This window comes from Aulonocara sp. 'chitande type north' Nkhata Bay, unplaced genomic scaffold (assembly GCF_057382095.1).
Source record: "Aulonocara sp. 'chitande type north' Nkhata Bay isolate Kocher_YH1m ecotype deep benthic unplaced genomic scaffold, A_spYH_male_GT1.1 unmapped_scaffold_14, whole genome shotgun sequence".
Classification (NCBI taxonomy): Eukaryota; Metazoa; Chordata; class Actinopteri; order Cichliformes; family Cichlidae; genus Aulonocara; species Aulonocara sp. 'chitande type north' Nkhata Bay.
This window is the reverse complement of record NW_028234346.1, coordinates 133749-152400: the sequence shown is the minus strand read 5'-3', so window position 1 is coordinate 152400 and position 18652 is coordinate 133749. Positions and strand designations below refer to the sequence as shown.

The following is an 18652-nucleotide window of genomic DNA, read 5'->3' as shown; positions in this document are numbered from 1 at the left end:
GGACTTGTTACAAATCTTCATATGTCTATGATGTGTTGGTTATATTGTAGTGGTTTTCTTATGGGGAGGGTTTTGTTTCCCTTTGGTTTGCTGACCCCCAGACTTGGTCTATTCCAGATGCTCACCTGAATCAGGTAGAGTATAACAGGAAGCCATTTGCTTTTCAGAAGGGTTGGATTCTTTGCTGTATCACCATGTGTTCTCATTAATAAAGTACATTTTACTCCAGTCTCGTGCTATTTTAGTGGAAGTGACCCATGACCGTCGGCCAAAACTGACAATATGACTATTAAAAGTCTGAGTAATACTGTAATTTTCTGCTGCTCATTCCTGTGCAATATCCCATCTGACCTCCCGTCATATTTCTTTTCAAGATTTTCTTATTTAATCACTAGTGTACATATATTTATAGATACATATATATATATATTTAGTCATCTTTTCTCTTTTACCACGTCTTTCAAATATTTTGCTCTTTACTATTTTTCTATTTTTTATTTTATTTTATTATATTTTATTATATTTTCTTCTACTGTACCATGCTGCTGAGTGACTGCTGCTCGTCAAACACATTTCATTGCAATGTTGACCCTGTGCTAACTTGCATATGACAAATAAAACTGAAAACTGATAAAACTGAAAACAGTAAAGGCAAAGGGAACACATCAAGTAAGGATTTCACACTCCCACTCACAACGGCACTTTCAAAGCATAAAGCCAAATGCTTCAAAATTTCATTTTGAAGCATTTTAAAAATGAATGTGTTTGAGTTTCATTGCTCCAAAGTAATGTTTTCATATAAGCAAGATAACCAGTTTGCAACCATGTAAGTACAGTCCTCTATTGTGAACAGACGTGTTGGCAATCTGTCTGCGTTTATAAATTAGACAACAGTTATTTGCAGATCTTCATCAATCTGCCTGAGAGTGATTGCAGTCAGTCTGAGTTGGACTGCAACTGTTTTGAGTCAGGTTGCCTCCAAGGAGGCAGTTTATTATTTTCCTTTCCTAGTTGGACAGATGGCTGTTGTTTTGTTTTTACTGTAGTGTGCTGGGCCATTAATGGCTCAGGGGCTGCAGCGTATCCGCGCCAACACCTAAGGCCAACGTGGAATCACCGGTCAGACTAACATAAAGAAAGAATCTGTTAAATTACACATTTGTATTCATTAAGTCACAGACAATGAAAACAAGCAGAAATCAAGATGTAATATTTTTATAATTTTATTGATGTTAAATTAAAGTCCCAGCTTAGTTATGTTGTCAGTGCAAGTCACTTCAATCTGTATAGCACCAAAGGAAACAATGGTGTTTTCAAGGTGCTTCACACTGTAAGGTAACAACTTACAGTATTAAAAAGAAAACCCCAAAAGAACAAACCCCTCTGAGCAAGCACGAGGCGACAGTGGGAAGGAAAAACTCCCTTTTAAGAGGAAGAAACCTTCGACAGAACCAGGCTCAGGGCGGGGTGGCCATCTGCCGCGACCATTCCTGGGGATTTCAAAAATGACTTGATCTGATCTAAATGTAAAACTAGCTCATTTAAAGTGTCCAGTGAGTTTTAGAAAATATTTTGCTGTTGATATCACGATGTCACTATAAAGTGGAAACTTTGTTTCTTCCCTTACACCTCCCAAAAAATGCCCGCACCGATGAGAAGCACTTAGATATGCAACTTGGTTCTGTGAATATCTTTCTTTTGAAAGTTTTAACAATATCTTCATCAAGATCTTGGAAGTTTAATTGCCAGAATGTCACCAAAGATGCATGCTTCCATCTTTTACAGAGGGATTTGAAAACCCTCTCGCTGAGTTTCTTGAACTTCTCTGGTGGGATTTTGTCGTATCTGGCCCTGATTTCAGTCCAGATTTTCATGGTAAGCCGGTTGGAGATAGCTTCAGCACTTTCAATGCTGCAGACTGTGCCTGATTTTTTTGAAACCTGGGAAATCAGTCCTTCCACAAAGATTTCCACTGAAAATCTGCATCTTTCTTTCTTTTCATATGATTCCAGTCTATCAGTAACTGTTACTGCCAACAGGTGTTCTTGGAATACTGAAGTAGTTATGATATTAAATATTGGTTGTTCCATTAAATTCATTGAACCCTCCTCCCCACTCCTCCCCATTTTCAATGATATTAGTGACAATTTATGTAATTTGTCACAAATATCAGTGAAAATCGCATTAGCAATGCAGTCAAAATAATTCTGCACTTTTCGGTCTAAATGCAAATCCATCCCCTTGAATTTGTCCAAGAGTAGATCCAACAAACGTTTTTGGTGAGAATGAGGGCACTTTAAAAGTTTACCAAGCTTTGAAAGCACAGCCTGAATTAATGTCTCTAACCATCTTTCAAAGTCTAAGGTTTTTTCAGGTGGCTCACAGTCTACAGAAGATCTGTGATGCTGTATCTTTTTATATGACTCCGTTTGACTTACGTTTGTTAACGGTGGGATGCTGGCTTCATGTTCAACACAGGATTTCTGCTGCTGGGGATCTGGAATTGGATTGTTTTCTGGTTTTGCAGCACTGTGTTGGTCAGCATTTTGACAGCTTTCTTCTGTGTTAGCTGTTTCTTGGCTGTTAGCATCTATATTCTGTGCTGTATCAAACTCCTGCTCAGCAGAATCGTCCAAAAATTTCACACGTGACAAAACCGTTTTGCCAGTAGTGGTGTGGACAGAACAGTTTTCATGTACAGGGGACTTCTGGGAAGACCTCAGTGGTGATACTGCTACTGACTGTGCACACAGGTCCATTACGTCCTCTACAAAACCTACAAGCCGCTTAGCAGTGAAGCAATCCGGATAGCCTGAGATAAGCTCTCCCCACTGCTTGATCGAAAAACTACTGAACAAGTTATTCAAGAGGGATACCAAAGCATGTACTGTAGAATTATCCCCATTGGTCTGAACTGTTTCATCATTTGTCATTGTGTTACAGTTCGAGCTTGCCATTTCACTTTTTTGTTTTTTATGTCTAAAATGTTGTTTTGTGTTAAACTCCGTGTTTGAACGTTTAAAGCGCTGCTGTCCCGCTGTGTGAATGCGTTTCAACTGAACAGCCAGGTCTATATATAAGGTCGGTTTAAGGTTTCTTTGTAACGTCACCTGACGTTTCTTTGTAACGTCACCAGTCAAAGGACTGGCCCGCCCCGTCATAACGAAAGGGGCGGGACAAATCTGTTGCTTAGCAACTGAAAAAAAGGCACACCGCGCTGAATGCTACATCCGGCCTGCGACGGTACACCGCCTCCGCACCACCGTTTAAACATGAAGTGTGGATGTTAGAAGATCCCAAATATGGTGAGCTACTGGGAAATTACTCACGTTTTTGTTCTTGAGAGTGAGCGATAATAAGCGACATTTTATTGAGAAATTACAGTAGTCTGTCTACAAAAACTACAAAAATGACCTAAATAAGACAGAAGTACACATTCATTTTTATCGTTTTGTCAACAACAGGGCGCATGAGGTTTGTTCAGTATTTGTTGTGTCTACAAGGCTCAGGCGCCCCCATGAAGTGTCTTATTTGTATAGTTGAAAGCATTATAAAGGAACGCAAAACTAAATTACATATAATTATAATTCTTGGCACTTTCTGGTGTGTGTGAGTTAGTGTTTCTCTTTTATGATTTGTGGGTCCAGCATCAAATTCAGAATCCTTCCCATCACACATGAGGTCTTGAATAATCATCTTATTTTAAAGACCTCGTAGTTTGATAGTTTGCTCTCAGACTGTGGGCTTCCTTGTGGTTTTTAGGATATTTAGAAGTAGAAGGGGATCATCCTTCTGTGGAACCAGCTCCCAGTTTGAATGCAGGAGACGGACACTATCTCTACTTTTAAGATTAAGTTTCAAAGTTACCTTTTTGCCAACGCATATAGCTAGGGCTGAATCAGGTGACCATGAATCCTCCCTTAGTTACCCTGGGACTACCCTGCTGGGGGATTCCCACCATGTGTTTATACACCTCTCTGCATTCAATAATTAGTTCTTGTTCATCTCTGGCTCTCGTCCACAGTGTGTCTTTTGTCCCCTTTTTCGTCTCCTCATCCCCAAAGGGTCGCAGCGGGCTGCCCCTCCCTGACCGTGGTTCTGCCAGAGGGTGCTTCCTGTTAAAAGTGAGTTGTTCCTTCCCACTGTATTGAGGTTTTTTCTTTTTAATTGTAGACTTTCTACCTTACAATCTATACCACCTCGAGGAGACTGTTGTTGTGATTCAGCTCTGCATAAATACAATTAAATCGAATTAAGTGGGTTCAGCTGTTTTGTGAAATAAATGTGAGTGACATGGTAAGTAATAGCCTGCATGTAACTCATGGTAAGAAGAGCAATATCGCCCCCTCCTGGTTCAACCTTTTTTTCTTTGCAGTAATCTTTCCAATAATAATACATATGCACTAACCTCATGCTTGCTGTTAACAATAGCCTAAAGACACAAAATCAAGTTTAGTTTTTTCCTTAAGTTTATGTTTTTTTTTTATATGGTTGGCATTTATTTTGTTTCTTTTTAATAATTATATTGATTCTATTGATTGTTTGCCAAGCACTGAGGTCTCTGCTTAGACTGTGCTACTGGGATCACTGATTTAAAAATGAGGCAAAAGCACCAAAGTTGTGCTCAAAAATAGTACAGTGAGCTACAACCTGTTGCTGTAGTAATTCTAACACACTTATTGTTTTTAAATACATACATGTTTAGTTCTTTTAAACCTAATTATTATTATTTTTTTTGCAAAAGTGTCACCTAAACACCCAAATATACGTAATTCAAAACTTACTTTAATTATTACCCATTTGGCTGGTAACATGGACCCAGTCTGATGGATAGTTACTGAACAGATAGTCTTTTCTTTAAAGGCTGCATTCAGAGCAAATCATTGTAAAAACAAGACAAGTCAATAAAAAACAAGTAATAACTATAATACTAAACTACAATAGAGAGAAAATCCAGTAAATATAATTATATTATGTAAAAAATATACAAATATTTACCTCTAATTTAAAAAGACATTACAAGGGTACTAGTTTCATTTTAATCTAAACATAATCTAAATTGACACTAAATCAGTTTAAATATTACAGCTGAAGGTGATTTTAATAAATGTACTGCTGCTTGACTTTGTTTTACTACTGCAGTATAATTTATCATGTACAAAAGCTCCAAATGTTGTTTCTCTGACTTAATGTTCTGATGACGTTTGTGTTACTTTGCAGGAAATAGTCAGGACCCAGATGAACCTGTGCTGGAATTCAGTGTGGGTGAGTAATATGAGCATTTATGAAGGCTGTCCATGACCTGTAATTAAATTTAGCGTCATTAGTGCCACTCATTGCAAGTGACAGTGCACATGCTTTCAGCATGGAGTCTGCTCTTATGGTAGCAAAATAAATTCAGAAAATCTCCATCAAAAAGCAGCTCAGCAGCAGAAATATATATGGTCAGCTGGTTGTGAGTTAATGAGCATGTGAAATCAGTGTGAACATTTTGAAACAACAACTCTCCAACCTCGTAATTGTAAGACTGCCTGTGCAGCCACAGGAGCCTTCAGAGAGTCTTCCTGCTTGTCTCTTGGGTTGATTTGCTCGTGTTTTCTCACCCAGTCAATGACTGTAAAAGGGCTGGACTAATTGGAGGCAGGTGTAATTGATTGCACTGATATGCTAGTCTACTTATAGCCCACATTACAAACACTGCTGTGTTATTTTGTCTCTCAGTGCAGGTATGTAATGTGACAAAACCTCTAATGATCTGATATGTTTGGGATGGATGGGCTGTGAATTATATAGTGAATTGTCTTATTTTGTCGCTCTGTGCAGGCTTTCTACTTACAGGGTGGTGGGTCTCAGAGGACAATTGCTACCCCTGTTGAAGTGAACAACGTGTGGAGTGCAACTGGCTTTGTGGCATAGCTGGCTCTGGCCTTGGACTGTGTGTTTTTACTTTGTACCTAAATGGGACACTGGACTTCTAACTACTATTCATTGTGTTTATAAATAAAATTTTAGAATTTTATTGACTGTCATCTTTTTGCCCACGGTTGGTGAGACCTAGAATCTCTTTGTGTGTGTGTGTGTGTGTGTGTGTGTGTGTGTAACATCAACAGGGTTTTGCATAAAAGAGTGTGAGCAGGTCAAAAGGTCAATTCATTTATTGTAGTTTTATGGCAGCACCCTCTAGTGGCCTTGAAGCAAACAGTCTCCTAACTAAGCCATGGCATCTCTGGTCTCTCCTACTTTTGTGTGCTCTGCTGGAGGAGCAGCATTGGATCTAGTGATACTGAGTAAGCTGATTAGGACAGGCCTGGAGAAATGTGGTTTGCATGAAGTATCAGGAAAAAAACAACCTTGTATTGTAAAATAATAATACACGAATAATAAATACTTTTCATGACATTCAGATTTCTGGACTCACGAGTTCATAGAACATTAATGTTACGAAACATTGAGAAGTCTTAAAACTACATTGTATACTTATTATTTATTTACTTTAATCAGATTTGACTGGTATTTTTAAACATTAAGTTTTTGTTCCTTCAACTATTGTATTTAAGCTTATGACTCACTCACAGTATGTTTATATAACTGCCTAAAAAACGGTGAGGATGTGGCCGCAGTGGCTGAGAAGCAAGAACTTTGCTTTTTCTTTTTTTTTTTTTTTTTTAAATTGGGAAGCATAAATGAACATACCAGAAAACCCTGCACGAAGGAGCCATATTTGTTTTTTGTGTGTGCTTAAGATGACGCTTTAGTATTATTACACATATGATAAGGATGTTAGCATGCAACACACAAACTCAAGTGGTGTTGCCAAGATAGTTGCTGACTGGCAAGAAACTTCTAGAAGAAATCTGGTGACAGTCCAAAGCACAAATTAGATATTCACTGAGATATTCAACATCTCTTTATCTCAGTCGGTGATCCCCACATGCTTCAAAGAGTCCATCATTGTTCCTGTCCCGAAGAAACCCCACCCTGCTTCTCTCAATGACTATCGCCCTGTAGCCCTCACCTCAGTAGTGATGAAGTGCTTTGAACGCCTGGTCAGAGACTTCATCATTTCTTCACTACCAGACACACTGTAGTTCGCTTACCGTCCAAATCGTTCCACAGACGATGCCATCTCTCATCTCCTCCACACATCACTCACTCACTTGGACACTAGAAGGGGGAATTATGTTAAAATGCTCTTCATAGACTACAGCTCTGCATTTAATACCATAATTCCCTCCACACTCACCACCAAGCTGGAGCATCTGGGACTCAGCTCATCTATGTGTCAGTGGATCTCCAACTTCCTAACTGGCAGACCACAGGCAGTAAGGATGGGCGGACATGTCTCAGCCTCCACCACTCTCAGCACTGGAGCCCCCCAGGGGTGTGTTCTGAGCCCCCTGCTGTACTCTTTGTACACATATGACTGTGTGGCCACTACCAGCTCCACCACCATCATCAAGTTTGCTGACGACACCGTCGTGGTGGGCCTGATCTCTGATAACAACGAGACGGCCTACCTGAAGGAGATTAGGAATCTGGAGAACTGGTGCCAGAGGAACAACCTCCTTCTAAACGTCAGTAAGACAAAGGAGCTGATAGTGGACTTCAGCACTAAGCAGGAGAGGAACTACCAGACCCCCGTCATCAACGAGTGCCCAGTGGAGAGAGTGGACAGCTTCAAATACCTCGGAGTTCACATCACGCAGGACCTGTCATGGTCCTGTCACATCAACACCGTGGTGAAAAAGGCCCGACAGCGTCTCTACCACCTCAGACGCTTGAGAGACTTCCAACTGCCCTCCAAGGTGCTCAGGAACTTTTACTCGTGCACCATAGAGAGCATCCTGGCGGTAAACATCTTAACCTGGTTCGGGAACAGCACCATGCAGGACAGACGAGCTCTACAGAGGGTTGTGCGGTCAGCTGAGCGCACCATCCGCTCCGAGCTCCCTGACCTGCACTCAATCTACAGCAGGCGGTGCTGGACCAAGGCCAGGAAGATGGTGAAGGACCTCAGCCATCCCAACAACAGACTGTTCTCTCTGCTGAGGTCAGGAAAGTGATTCTGCTCCCTGAAGACCAACACAGAGAGACTGAGGAGGAGCTTCTTCCCGCAGGCGATACGGTTTCTCAATCACACCACCACACAGTACTGACCCACACATGTGGTTCTTACACACACACTGGACTTTCTGGACTTTGGTTTTGCACAACACTGGTCACTATATTCTTCATTTCCGGTTAATACTTGTACAGCTGCTGTTATTGTGTATATATTTATTTATATTTAGATTTCTTCATACATTCTTATATAGTTCTATATTGTGTATTGTGTATTTTGTTGTACAGTTATTTTATTTTCAACTTTAATTTATATACACTCAACAAAAATATAAACGCAACACCTTTGTTTTTGCTCCTATTCCCCATGGGATGGACGTAGAGACCTAAAATTCATTCCAGATACACAATATAACCATCCCTCCCAAACAGTGGTCACAAATCAGTCCAAATGTGTGGTAGTGGGCACATCTGCTATATTGAGATAATCCACCCCACCTCGCAGGTGTGCCACATCAGGATGCTGATCTGACATCATGAGTAGTGCACAGGTGTACCTCAGACTGCCCACAACAAAAGGCCACCCTGGAATGTGCAGTTTTTTGCGCTATTGGGGGTCTGGGGACCCAGAACCGGTCAGTATCTGGTGTGACCACCATTTGCCTCATGCAGTGCAACACATCGTCGCATGGAGTCTATCAGATTGTCAATTGTGGCCTGTGGAATGTTGGTCCACTCCACTTCAATGGCTGTGCGAGGTTGTTGGATATTCGTGGGAACTGGTACACGCTGTCGTATACGCCGGTCAAGCACATCCCGAACATGCTCAATGGGTGACATGTCCGGTGAGTATGCTGGCCACGCAAGAACTGGGACATTCTCAGCTGCCATCTGCCCTGAACAATGTGAACCATGATTCATCCGTGAAGCGCACACCTCTCCAACGTGCCAGACGCCATCGAATGTGAGCATTTGCCCACACAAGTCTGCTACGGCGACGAGCTGGAGTCAGGTCAAGACCCCGATGAGGACGACGGGCATGCAGTTGAGCGTCCCTGAGACGGTTTCTGACAGTTTGTGCAGAAATTGTTTGGTTGTGCAAACCAATTGTTCCAGCAGCTGTCTGGGTGGCTGGTCTCAGACGATCTTCGAGGTGAACCTGCTGGATGTGGAGGTCCTGGGCTGGTGTGGTTACACGAGGTCTGCGGTTGTGAGGCTGGTTGGATGTGCTGCCATATTCTCTGAAACGCCTGTGGAGACGGCTTATGGTTGAGAAATGAACATTCAATGCACGGGCGACAGATCTGGTTGACATTGCTGCTGTCAGCATGCCAATTGCACGCTCCCTCATTGCTTGTGGCATCTGTGGCATTTTGCTGTGAGACAAAACTGCACATTCCAGGGTGGCCTTTTGTTGTGGGCAGTCTGAGGTACACCTGTGCACTACTCATGATGTCAGATCAGCATCCTGATGTGGCACACCTGTGAGGTGGGATGGATTATCTCAATATAGCAGATGTGCCCACTACCACACATTTGGACTGATTTGTGACCACTGTTTGGGAGGGATGGTTATATTGTGTATCTGGAATGAATTTTAGGTCTCTACGTCCATCCCATGGGGAATGGGAGCAAAAACAAAAGTGTTGCGTTTATATTTTTGTTCAGTGTATGAAGACGTGGATTCTCCTTTTCACATGTTAGCATGTTGTTTGGCCAGCTGTGGCTTACATTACCACAGCTGTGATAAAATTATCAGGAGTACTTCTATGTCTATGAGGGGAAAGCTTTCCTTGTTTACATATAATATAATAATGATACAGATAATGAAAGTCAGACAAAGTGGATCATGTCTTTTACAAAGTGCATAAATAAATCAAGCAGATTTTTTTTCGGTTGTGGTTTCTGAGTTGTGAAATGTCTGCAGCTCCAGAGTGGACTGTATTTGATTTGTCACATTGAAAGAGGGCCAGAAAATTACATAATCAGTGAAGCCAAACACATGTCTCTTTCCTAATATGGGCAATGTCTTTAGTAAAACTCAGCTGTAAGCATGTCTCCAGGCTCTGAATTGAAGGATTTTAGCACACAATGTTATGTGTTTTCAAACTCACAAAATCATATTTTACGTTCTTGAAGCAATAACCACGTGAAACTGAAGTTTAAATACTTTTCTTCCCTACATCCTGTGTGCAAGAGTCAATTATAGCATCATTTGGAGAGTTATATTTCATTTAGCATGTTATCGCATATCTGAAGGGGACCTAAAATAAAGCACAGTTCAGTCAGAGGGTCTCTTATTGATTGAAATCAACTTTTCCTGCTTTTAGGAGATAACTGAAAGTATACATGAAAGTGCCTTATCTTTTATAACCACAGGTTTTTTTTTATAATGGGTGTTTGTGTAAACTGTGTGTCACAGAAATAAAAGGCTGCTGTGGCGTGATGGTTCTTCGTAGTGGTCTGACACCGAGGGCAGAGGGGCTGCTCTGAGATCCTTCCCTTGCTAGCATGTGAAAAACCGGTTGAGCTGTTCGTCTTGTTTCATTAACGGGAATAAGTCTCTAAAGCAGCGGGGCCTGTGGAAGCGCAGACCCAACACTTTCCAGTAGCATAAGATTTTTTGCCAAGAAGTGCGACAGCAAAGAACTGATTGTCCAAATATAAGTTTCCTTACTTTTTCTATGAAGTTTATATGTTTGTAAAAATAAAGTAAACCATCTGCTCTAAACAGGTTTACATAGACTCAAGATTCCTTTTATCATTTTCTTGAAAATGTGTTTTTGGGGTGTTTTGCAAAACTAACTTTCCTCAGTCACACACTTTTTTCCTTCAGTTAAAAAACTTGTAGATCTGGCATATTGATCGATCACAGGTTTGATAGCTTATCTCTGGACAGTCAGCTTAAAGAAGAATTTGCAAAGTTCATTGTATTTATTTAAGATCATTTTTGACAGCCACAGCTGTGACACATCAATGATTTTTATAAGATATTTATCACAGACTGACAGAACTACGAGAAACACCTTTTAGTTATCGTCCTTTTTAGTCGTCTGAAAAGTTCATATAAAAGCAGAGGTTTCTCTGTTTTAAAGACACAGAACATTTTTAAGACACAATCACACAAGTAGATATTTCAAGAAGACAGTGTAAACAAACATTTAGGGGCTGTGGTTTCACATGTTGCTCCACCTATCATGCGTTAGAGTCACCTTCCAGTAAGTTTCCAGGTCACTTACCCAGTATATGTACTCAGACTGGAACCAGTATGTTTGAGATTCATACAACCAGAAAACTGTCTCCTCTGTTTATTGTGTGAATTCACACTATTGAGATCCTGTTTCTCTTTAAACTTTATTCTACCTTATTCTAGTTGCTCCGACCTTTGCTGGTTAACTACTCCCTCCGTTTTCAGCCGATTTCCACCATTTAAACTTGAATCTGTTCTGCTCCCTGTGCTAATGCCAGCTGTATCTTTTGGTGGTCATACCTTTCATACTTTTTGAGATATTACAGTTTTTGCCCGTTGCTTGAACACTACAAACCCATGCTTAGACTAAAGTAACACAACTTGAAGCTTTTGTTACCATACCTCAAACACATGTACCCCTACCTTAAACAAAAGCGCTGCTTTGCACCCTAGTTGCAATTATGCAACACACTTACTCCTTTATGCAACACACATGGTCCTGCATGCTACACTCTATTTCATACATAAGACACTTTGTTCACAAAATGAAATTTCAGGGTGCCATTTGGAAAACACATGTACCCAAAATACAAAACACATCGGGTAATTGCAACCACTCAAATACACACCTGAAGGCACTTACTTGTAAAACTGAACACCAATTAGCCAACTACAAAAAGCCCTCAGTTTAGCCAATTCAAGAACTTTGCAAGCATGGATGGAGGGAGAGCAAGAGGAGGAGGAGGAGGAGGAGGAGCAGGTCAATGTCGATGTCGAAGTCGAAGTCGAAGGGTGCTAAGGCTCCTTTTGCAGCCAAAGTGGTAGTTTCTGTGAAACATAGCATGATTACTTATATTGAAGTACAGTGGATGACACAGTACATACAGTAAAGTACTGTAAGAAAAATAAGCAAAGCGATGACAATATGTGGTTGTATTTCTCTAGACTGACTCGAAGACCTTCTGGGGGAGGACGCCAACGCCTGTTCACACAACAGCAGGAACTTGCCGTTGTGGACCTAGTGAGGGCAGACAATGCCATCCGTCTCCACCAGCTACGAAAGCAAATACTTGCAGACAGGCAAGTGTTCAACAGCATAAACCATGTGAGCATCACCACCATCAGACGCATCTTGGGTAAACACAGCATCACCATGAAGCAGCTCTACAGAGTCCCATTTGAGAGGAACAGTGACGGGGTCAAAGGACTTTGAGCTGAATATGTACGGGTAAGTGTAACTGTCCTTTACATGTACAATACAGTATTGGTGAAATCCAGTAGCAGCTGAATATGTACCATATCAGTACCACATGGATCCATTCTGAGAGCTACACAGGTACCTGTGTGATGGGGTTCTGTATGTGTAGCACTGTAGTACAGTGACATGTTCTCTTGGCCATGGATGGAGTTGCACAGCCTCATGAATTCATTTTCATTGATGAAGCTGGATTCGACCTGTGCAAAACAAGACGACGGGGTCGTAATGTCATTGGTCAAAGGCAATTGTGCACGTCCCAGGGCAGCGCAGGGGAAATGTCACATTGTGTGCCGCCATAAGCCTTCGAGGGCTTCTGCATCATCATGCAAAACTAGGTCCATACAACAGCCAACATATACTCACATTTCTAGATGCTCTCCATAAACATAGTTGTACAGAACAGACCAGATCAGCCCAGGTTTGTTTCCATCAGGCTGCTCTGGTCCAGGCCTGGTTCTCCAACCACAACCAACTTGAAGTGGTATACTTGCCCCTTACTCACCATTTTTAAACCCTATACAGGAATTTTTTTCGGCTTGGAGATGGCGTGTATATGACCGCCAACCACATGCCCGCATGCCTCTTCTGCAGGCAATGGAACAGGCCTGCGGCGACATTCAGGTGACAGCAATCCATGGATGGTTTCGACATGCAAGAGGATATTTTCCCCGGTGCCTAGCGAGAGAAGACATTGCTTGCGATGTCGATGAGGTCCTGTGGCCAGACGCCAACAGACGGCGGGATCCATGAGCCCACGTATGCACAATTGTCATGATTTTTTGTGTTTACAGTATGGTGTTTTTTCTATTACTGTATTATGGTGTTTTTTGGTTTTTTTTTTTTGCTTTCTCTGAATTCATGGTAAATGGCCTGCATTTGTATAGCGCTTTACTCAGTCCCTAAAGACCCCAAAGTGCTTTACACTACATTCAGTCATTCACCCATTCTCATGGTACTGCAATGTACAATACTGAGTAGGCCTATTTGTTGTTTTGGTTGTTTGAAAATGTGTCTCCTGAAAATATGCCTTCTGAATAAACAATGAAAGACTGCAGTGTTTTATATAAAGTAGACTAGTGTGCTCCCCCTGATCTGTAAGTGTTTGCATATGATGCAAGTATGTGTCATTTTGTCAACAGTTACATTTTGACAAAGGAATGTTAGGTTTTGACAGCAGAGTTTAGGTTTTGAGAGTTTCAATTTGGCACAGATGTGAATGGTATATTTCCCAGTGTTGTGTCGTGTGTACCCAGAGGTTGCCCTTTGTTACAAATTAAAGTCTACAAATCAATGACATCACACTGGCCTATGTTTATTCAGTCTATGATTACATGTCAGTGAGATCTTGGAGCTGCCAGCATGCAAAGCTGCAGCTTTAGAATTTAGGCTCTAATCCTTTTTTCCACCATTTTTTTTATTTTTCTTCTTCCTTTGTTTCTCAGACATGTATGTTTTTTTTTTTTTTTCCTCCCATCATTTCCTCTTATTGTCCCTTTACATACTCTTTGCCTCGCTCCAGTCTACTGCCAGAGTTTCAGTATTTTATTCACTTAATAGCAGGACAGAATACCACGTGACTGTGGCCTTGTGTTATACCCTCTCTGCTGCAGTGATGCTGCAGACAAACACAAACATCGTGATCAGACATTTAAGAAAAGCCTCTTACAGATGAAGGTCTGTGTCTCTTGACCTAAACACATAATCAAGTTAAATCTAATTTATGTTCATCAGTGCCCCTCACACTGTAACTTAAAGTAATACATTTGTTACTGGTTAATTACAGAAGCACGTTTGTGAGCATAAAGATGTAAGCCTTGGACCATCGGGATGAAATGTGGTTGGGAAACTTAACAAGCATTGATAAAGCTTCATCAGTAGTTCGAACAATGCCTCAAAACCTTCGCTCACCACAGGTGGTTAGCAGACTGTGGTTGTACCATGCAGCCTAATAACATGCAGTAAATTGCAGGTTAAAGCAGTCTGCTTACACATTGTTAAACGAGGGAAGGGAACTAATGTGGCTGTCACATGACCCTTTTGTCCCATTTCATCCCAGCATTTGATTAAATTGCTGCTCACTACTTAAAACTGATCACATAAAACTATTTTTCTTCATCTTTTAATGATTACCAAAGTCTGTGAATCCCCAAATTGTTCAGTTGTTCTTTTTGCTCCCTATGAGGTCACTTTTACCATGTGACAAAAACAACACCCCACTGTACACACTTGAGCCACCAGCAACTTTATAAATCCCCAATAAAAAGCTGACAGGTTGCAATGATGTTCCAAATAACTTATTAAGAAAACAACTAAATACACAGAAAATATTATGAAAACTGGTTTATTTTATATCTCCTAGTTTGAAGTGAAGCAATAAAAACATGTATAAAACATCACAAACTGTAATATTATACAAATGCTTACGTCCTGCTGATGCAATGGAGACATCTTCCAGTGACAGTCTTCATCCGTGTGAGTGTGAGGAGGCTCCTAAACCCACCGACACAGAAGTGCATGTTCACAACTCCCTCTGTGCAGGTGGGGTCAGGGCCCTCCTCACCCTGGGTGAAGAGGGGTGGTGCTGTGGCCAGTCAGGTATGAAGTGCTGAGAGTGGATCTTTGGTCCTCTGTGCAGCTCTGTCCACTCTCAGCTGCCCTGCAAAGCAATAACACGAGAAAGACGTCATTTTAACACAAAACAGCATTTCCATTGTTGGTAGCTGCAGCATGTTGTTAAAATGCAATTTTAAACTCAACATATACACACAATAACTATAACTAAACTTAAACCTACAGTACTGTAGGACGATGATTTACACCAGCTATTGGAAGGATTTAGTCTTCAAGACAGTTTGTAGCCAATGTGAGGTGATAACTTACATAGCTGGAACACAGCACCACTCTCCAGTTTGTCATTTGGTCATCCATCCTTCTCATCGGGTTGGGGTAAGGCTGTCTTCTGGGTGGAGTATCTCTCTGTGTTAGCTCCGTCCTGGGCGTTGAGTGTCTGAAGTGCTGAATGCTGGGAGAGGACAAGTGTAAAGCACCTGAAGACAAAAAGACAAAGAGAAAAGCATGAATTCACAGATCACAGAGTTGTTCACTTTACTTTTCTTCTGTTATGTGTTTTTACCTTACCTCTGATCCCTGAGCCACAGGCTATACCTTATGTAAAAACAAGAGACTACAGTCAGTTCACGACATCATTTTAAACCTTTTCTACTTATTTGTGTTGACATTAAGTACGGACTTACCTTTGTCCTGCATGGTGAGCTAGAGCTTGAGAAAAAAATGTTAGTCATTTACAAACACTGCAAAGGCCAACTTAAACATTTAAAGCTTAAAAACAAGTTCTAACATAATCTAGTCAGAGTCGCTGTCATCAAGTGAAAGGTTAAAAGGCCTTTCCCAGAAGCGTCTGACACCAACAGAACCCGAGGATGTTGAAGGGCCATAAAACGTGTCATCACTTACCTTGCACCTCTTTGCACTTACCTCATCAGTGCAGGTGTCGTCTCCGCTTCTCTTTGCTGAGGAGGTGAGAGCTGAGGTTGAAGGAGAAGCTGAGAGAGTAGCGGAAGAAGGAGCAGGAGAGGAAGGAGCTGAGGGAGCAGGGGAGGAAGCAGCTAAGGGAGCAGGAGAGGAAGCAGCTGAGGGAGGAGCAGAGGAAGCAGGAGAAGCTAAAGGATCACCAACCGGGAAGAGTGGGGCGTTGGCCTGGCCGAAAGGCGGCATGGCGAACGGGGCAGCACCTGGAGCAATAGGATGTTGCCAATCGTGCCAAAACGGCTCTGGAGGGAGCTCCTGGATGAGAGGGGAATCAGCTCTCTCATCCATGGTGTCATACCCCGAGTCGTCACTAGGCCAATCGGCCCACTCTTCTGAGTTGTTCCAGTCAGAGGAATTGTCAGTGTCTTCACTCACCTCTTCGACGTCCTCAGGTATGTAGGGAGGGTACTCACCTTCCTCTTCACTGTCATCAGGATCCTGTGCTTCAGGAGAAGAGGGTGAGGATGGGAGAGGGATATACTCACCATACTCACCTTCACTGACACGCTCGGTATCAGAGTCATCCAGGATCCTGATGACCTCTGGAAGGCCTTCTTCTGCAGGACGCTCAACCACGTAGTCGAGACGACCTGTGAGGAAACAAGTTTAAAATAACATTAAGAATGTAATAAACATCAAGTGCTAAAGGAACAGAGCTACATCTGTTAGTTTGAGCAGACGATGAGAGAAAAGCATTTTAGGCTACATTTATGTCAGACTGAATGACACTTCTACTTGTTCATGCAAGCAAAAAACAGCTAAGTCAACTAAGTTCACATCATTAACTGCTATATAATAAGATATAGTAGTGGCATAACATAAGGATACCATTATTACTACTGTACTATGATTACTGTTTTCATATTCTTTTTTATATTCATTTATTTTTGTTATTTTTTATTATCATGTTTTGTAGCAGGGGAAAAGTTATAGTTTATTTCAATAAAGCCTTTGATCCAAGAAGAACAGGATGTTAGGAAGGGACCGGGATCTGGTGTGTTTACACCTGTGTGTTCTGACGTCATGACATGCTGAAGATGCTGTTACCACAGAGACTGATTTTGGGGCATTTTACAAATTTTAGTCCGTTAAGCTATTTTTAACCAAATCATTAAAAAAGTGTCAAATTTGAAGCCTTCAAATCAAAGTAACACCTTTTTTTTCAAATTCATACACCAGTCGTTAATAATTTCTACACCTCTCCCGGAAAATTTAAAGCATACAAACAATTTACGGGGAAAAATCTTGGAATAAGCATATTTTGATAACATTAAAACTTGATATTCACACTGGAACTTATTAAATTATTACAGTCATTTAGTAGCTCTTAAAATAACTGAAGAAATGTTAAAAGTACCTGCAGCGAAGTCCAGGGGGCTGTCGAGTCCACGACGAGCCATCTTCAGGCTTTGCTGTATGAAAAACAAGTACAAACAATCCAAAGATGAAGTACTTGTTGTGGCGAGCAAGTCAAATCCGCTTTCAGTAAATATTTTCCCGAAAACTTAACTTTCCACAGGCTGAGGTTGGAGCAGGTTAAAACAAGTCCAATAGCAAGTGTAAAGGGACGAATGGAACCTTGTGCAGCATTTATATACCCTCCGCAGGCCATGGTTACGGTTGCCAACATTTTTCTTTTAAAAGCTAACAATAACTTAGCGTTCTCGCTACTCACTATGCTGTTAAACAGCTATATGTTAGCAATGACAACATTTAACAATGCTAGCCGTGCTGATTAGCCTTCTTACCCTTCCTATCCCCCCTCCTCATCCTCCTCTCCCTCCTCCTCGTCTTCGTCTTGGTCCTCCTTGTCCTTGTCGTCCTCTTCATCCTACTTCTTCACCTCCACGTCTTCTTCCTCGGCCTCCTCTACTTCTCACTCTTTCTGCTCCCTCCATTGTACTCCGCACACACAGCTTACCTGTATTATAGTGCTTAGGCTGATTGCAAAGTGAACTAATTATCTAAAAAAGTTTTGACATGTGAAAGTGTGCCAGACAGTTGGCAAAATAGTGTTAATGATAGCCATACATGTGTATACTTTGCTAGGAGTGCATTGATCATTTGGAAATTGAGTGTAAAGCAGTGAGTTGTGTTTACAGTTCTGCAAAAAGAGTGCTGTGCAGTGAATTGTAGCTACAGGTTTGCAAAGTGTGTGTTACAAAATTGCAAACTGAGTGCAAAGCAGTGTTTGTGCTCTTAGTTTTGCAAACTCAGTGAGTGGTTTTGCTATAAGTATCAATAGTTTTAGAAATTGTGCTATAAGAATCACAGTTAGGGTTTAAGCATTCAGAAAAAACTGTAATACCCACAAATTATTTCAGAATTTTTAGTAACATAATTTAATGTCTTGTTTGGATCTTGTCGTTGTAGTTACGGATGATTGGTTGTGAGCTCATCCTGACTCAGTACTGGCAAAGGTCATGTCTAAATTGGCCACTTGATTAAGAACAAGTTTCTCACTATGTAAATTATTTTAATACTTCAAAGCTCATTTAACAGCTCAAGGATCCACAAAGGTTTATATCTTCAGTATTGTAGTTAGACTAATGGAAATTGAAAAAAATGGCCATTGGTTTGTCAATGAGTTTTGC

General features: G+C 41.2%; 1 protein-coding gene across 3 annotated transcripts; it reads right to left on the bottom strand.

Annotated features, from left to right (window-relative positions):
• Window positions 1-14834: 14834 nt before the first annotated feature.
• On the bottom strand, window positions 14835-17562 carry LOC147300715 (uncharacterized). 3 transcript variants are annotated; one of them, XM_086284894.1, is made up of 5 exons: window positions 17416-17562; window positions 16553-16648; window positions 15648-15674; window positions 15390-15556; window positions 14835-15165 (listed from the first exon to the last, which is right to left on the bottom strand). In XM_086284894.1, the coding sequence occupies exons 1-5, from the start codon at window positions 17456-17458 to the stop codon at window positions 15157-15159; spliced, it is 342 nt and encodes a 113-aa protein (XP_086141020.1). In that variant the 5' UTR covers window positions 17459-17562; the 3' UTR covers window positions 14835-15156. The 3 variants fall into 3 exon arrangements, with proteins under 3 accessions (XP_086141020.1, XP_086141017.1, XP_086141018.1); XM_086284892.1 differs by lacking the exon at window positions 14835-15165 and having other exon boundaries at window positions 15466-15556; window positions 15764-16648; XM_086284891.1 differs by lacking the exon at window positions 14835-15165 and having other exon boundaries at window positions 15435-15556; window positions 15648-16648.
• Between the last annotated feature and the right edge of the window lie 1090 nt (window positions 17563-18652).

What these genes read in the sequence shown, in the direction of transcription:
- LOC147300715 (XM_086284891.1), bottom strand. Translation starts at nt 17,458, where the DNA reads ATGGCTCGTCGTGGACTCGACAGCCCCCTGGACTTCGCTGCAG. An exon ending in CCCCCTGGACTTCGCTGCAG is followed by an intron (nt 16,649 to 17,415) that starts GTACTTTTAACA and finishes GTTTCCTCACAG; the next exon opens with GTCGTCTCGACTACGTGGTT.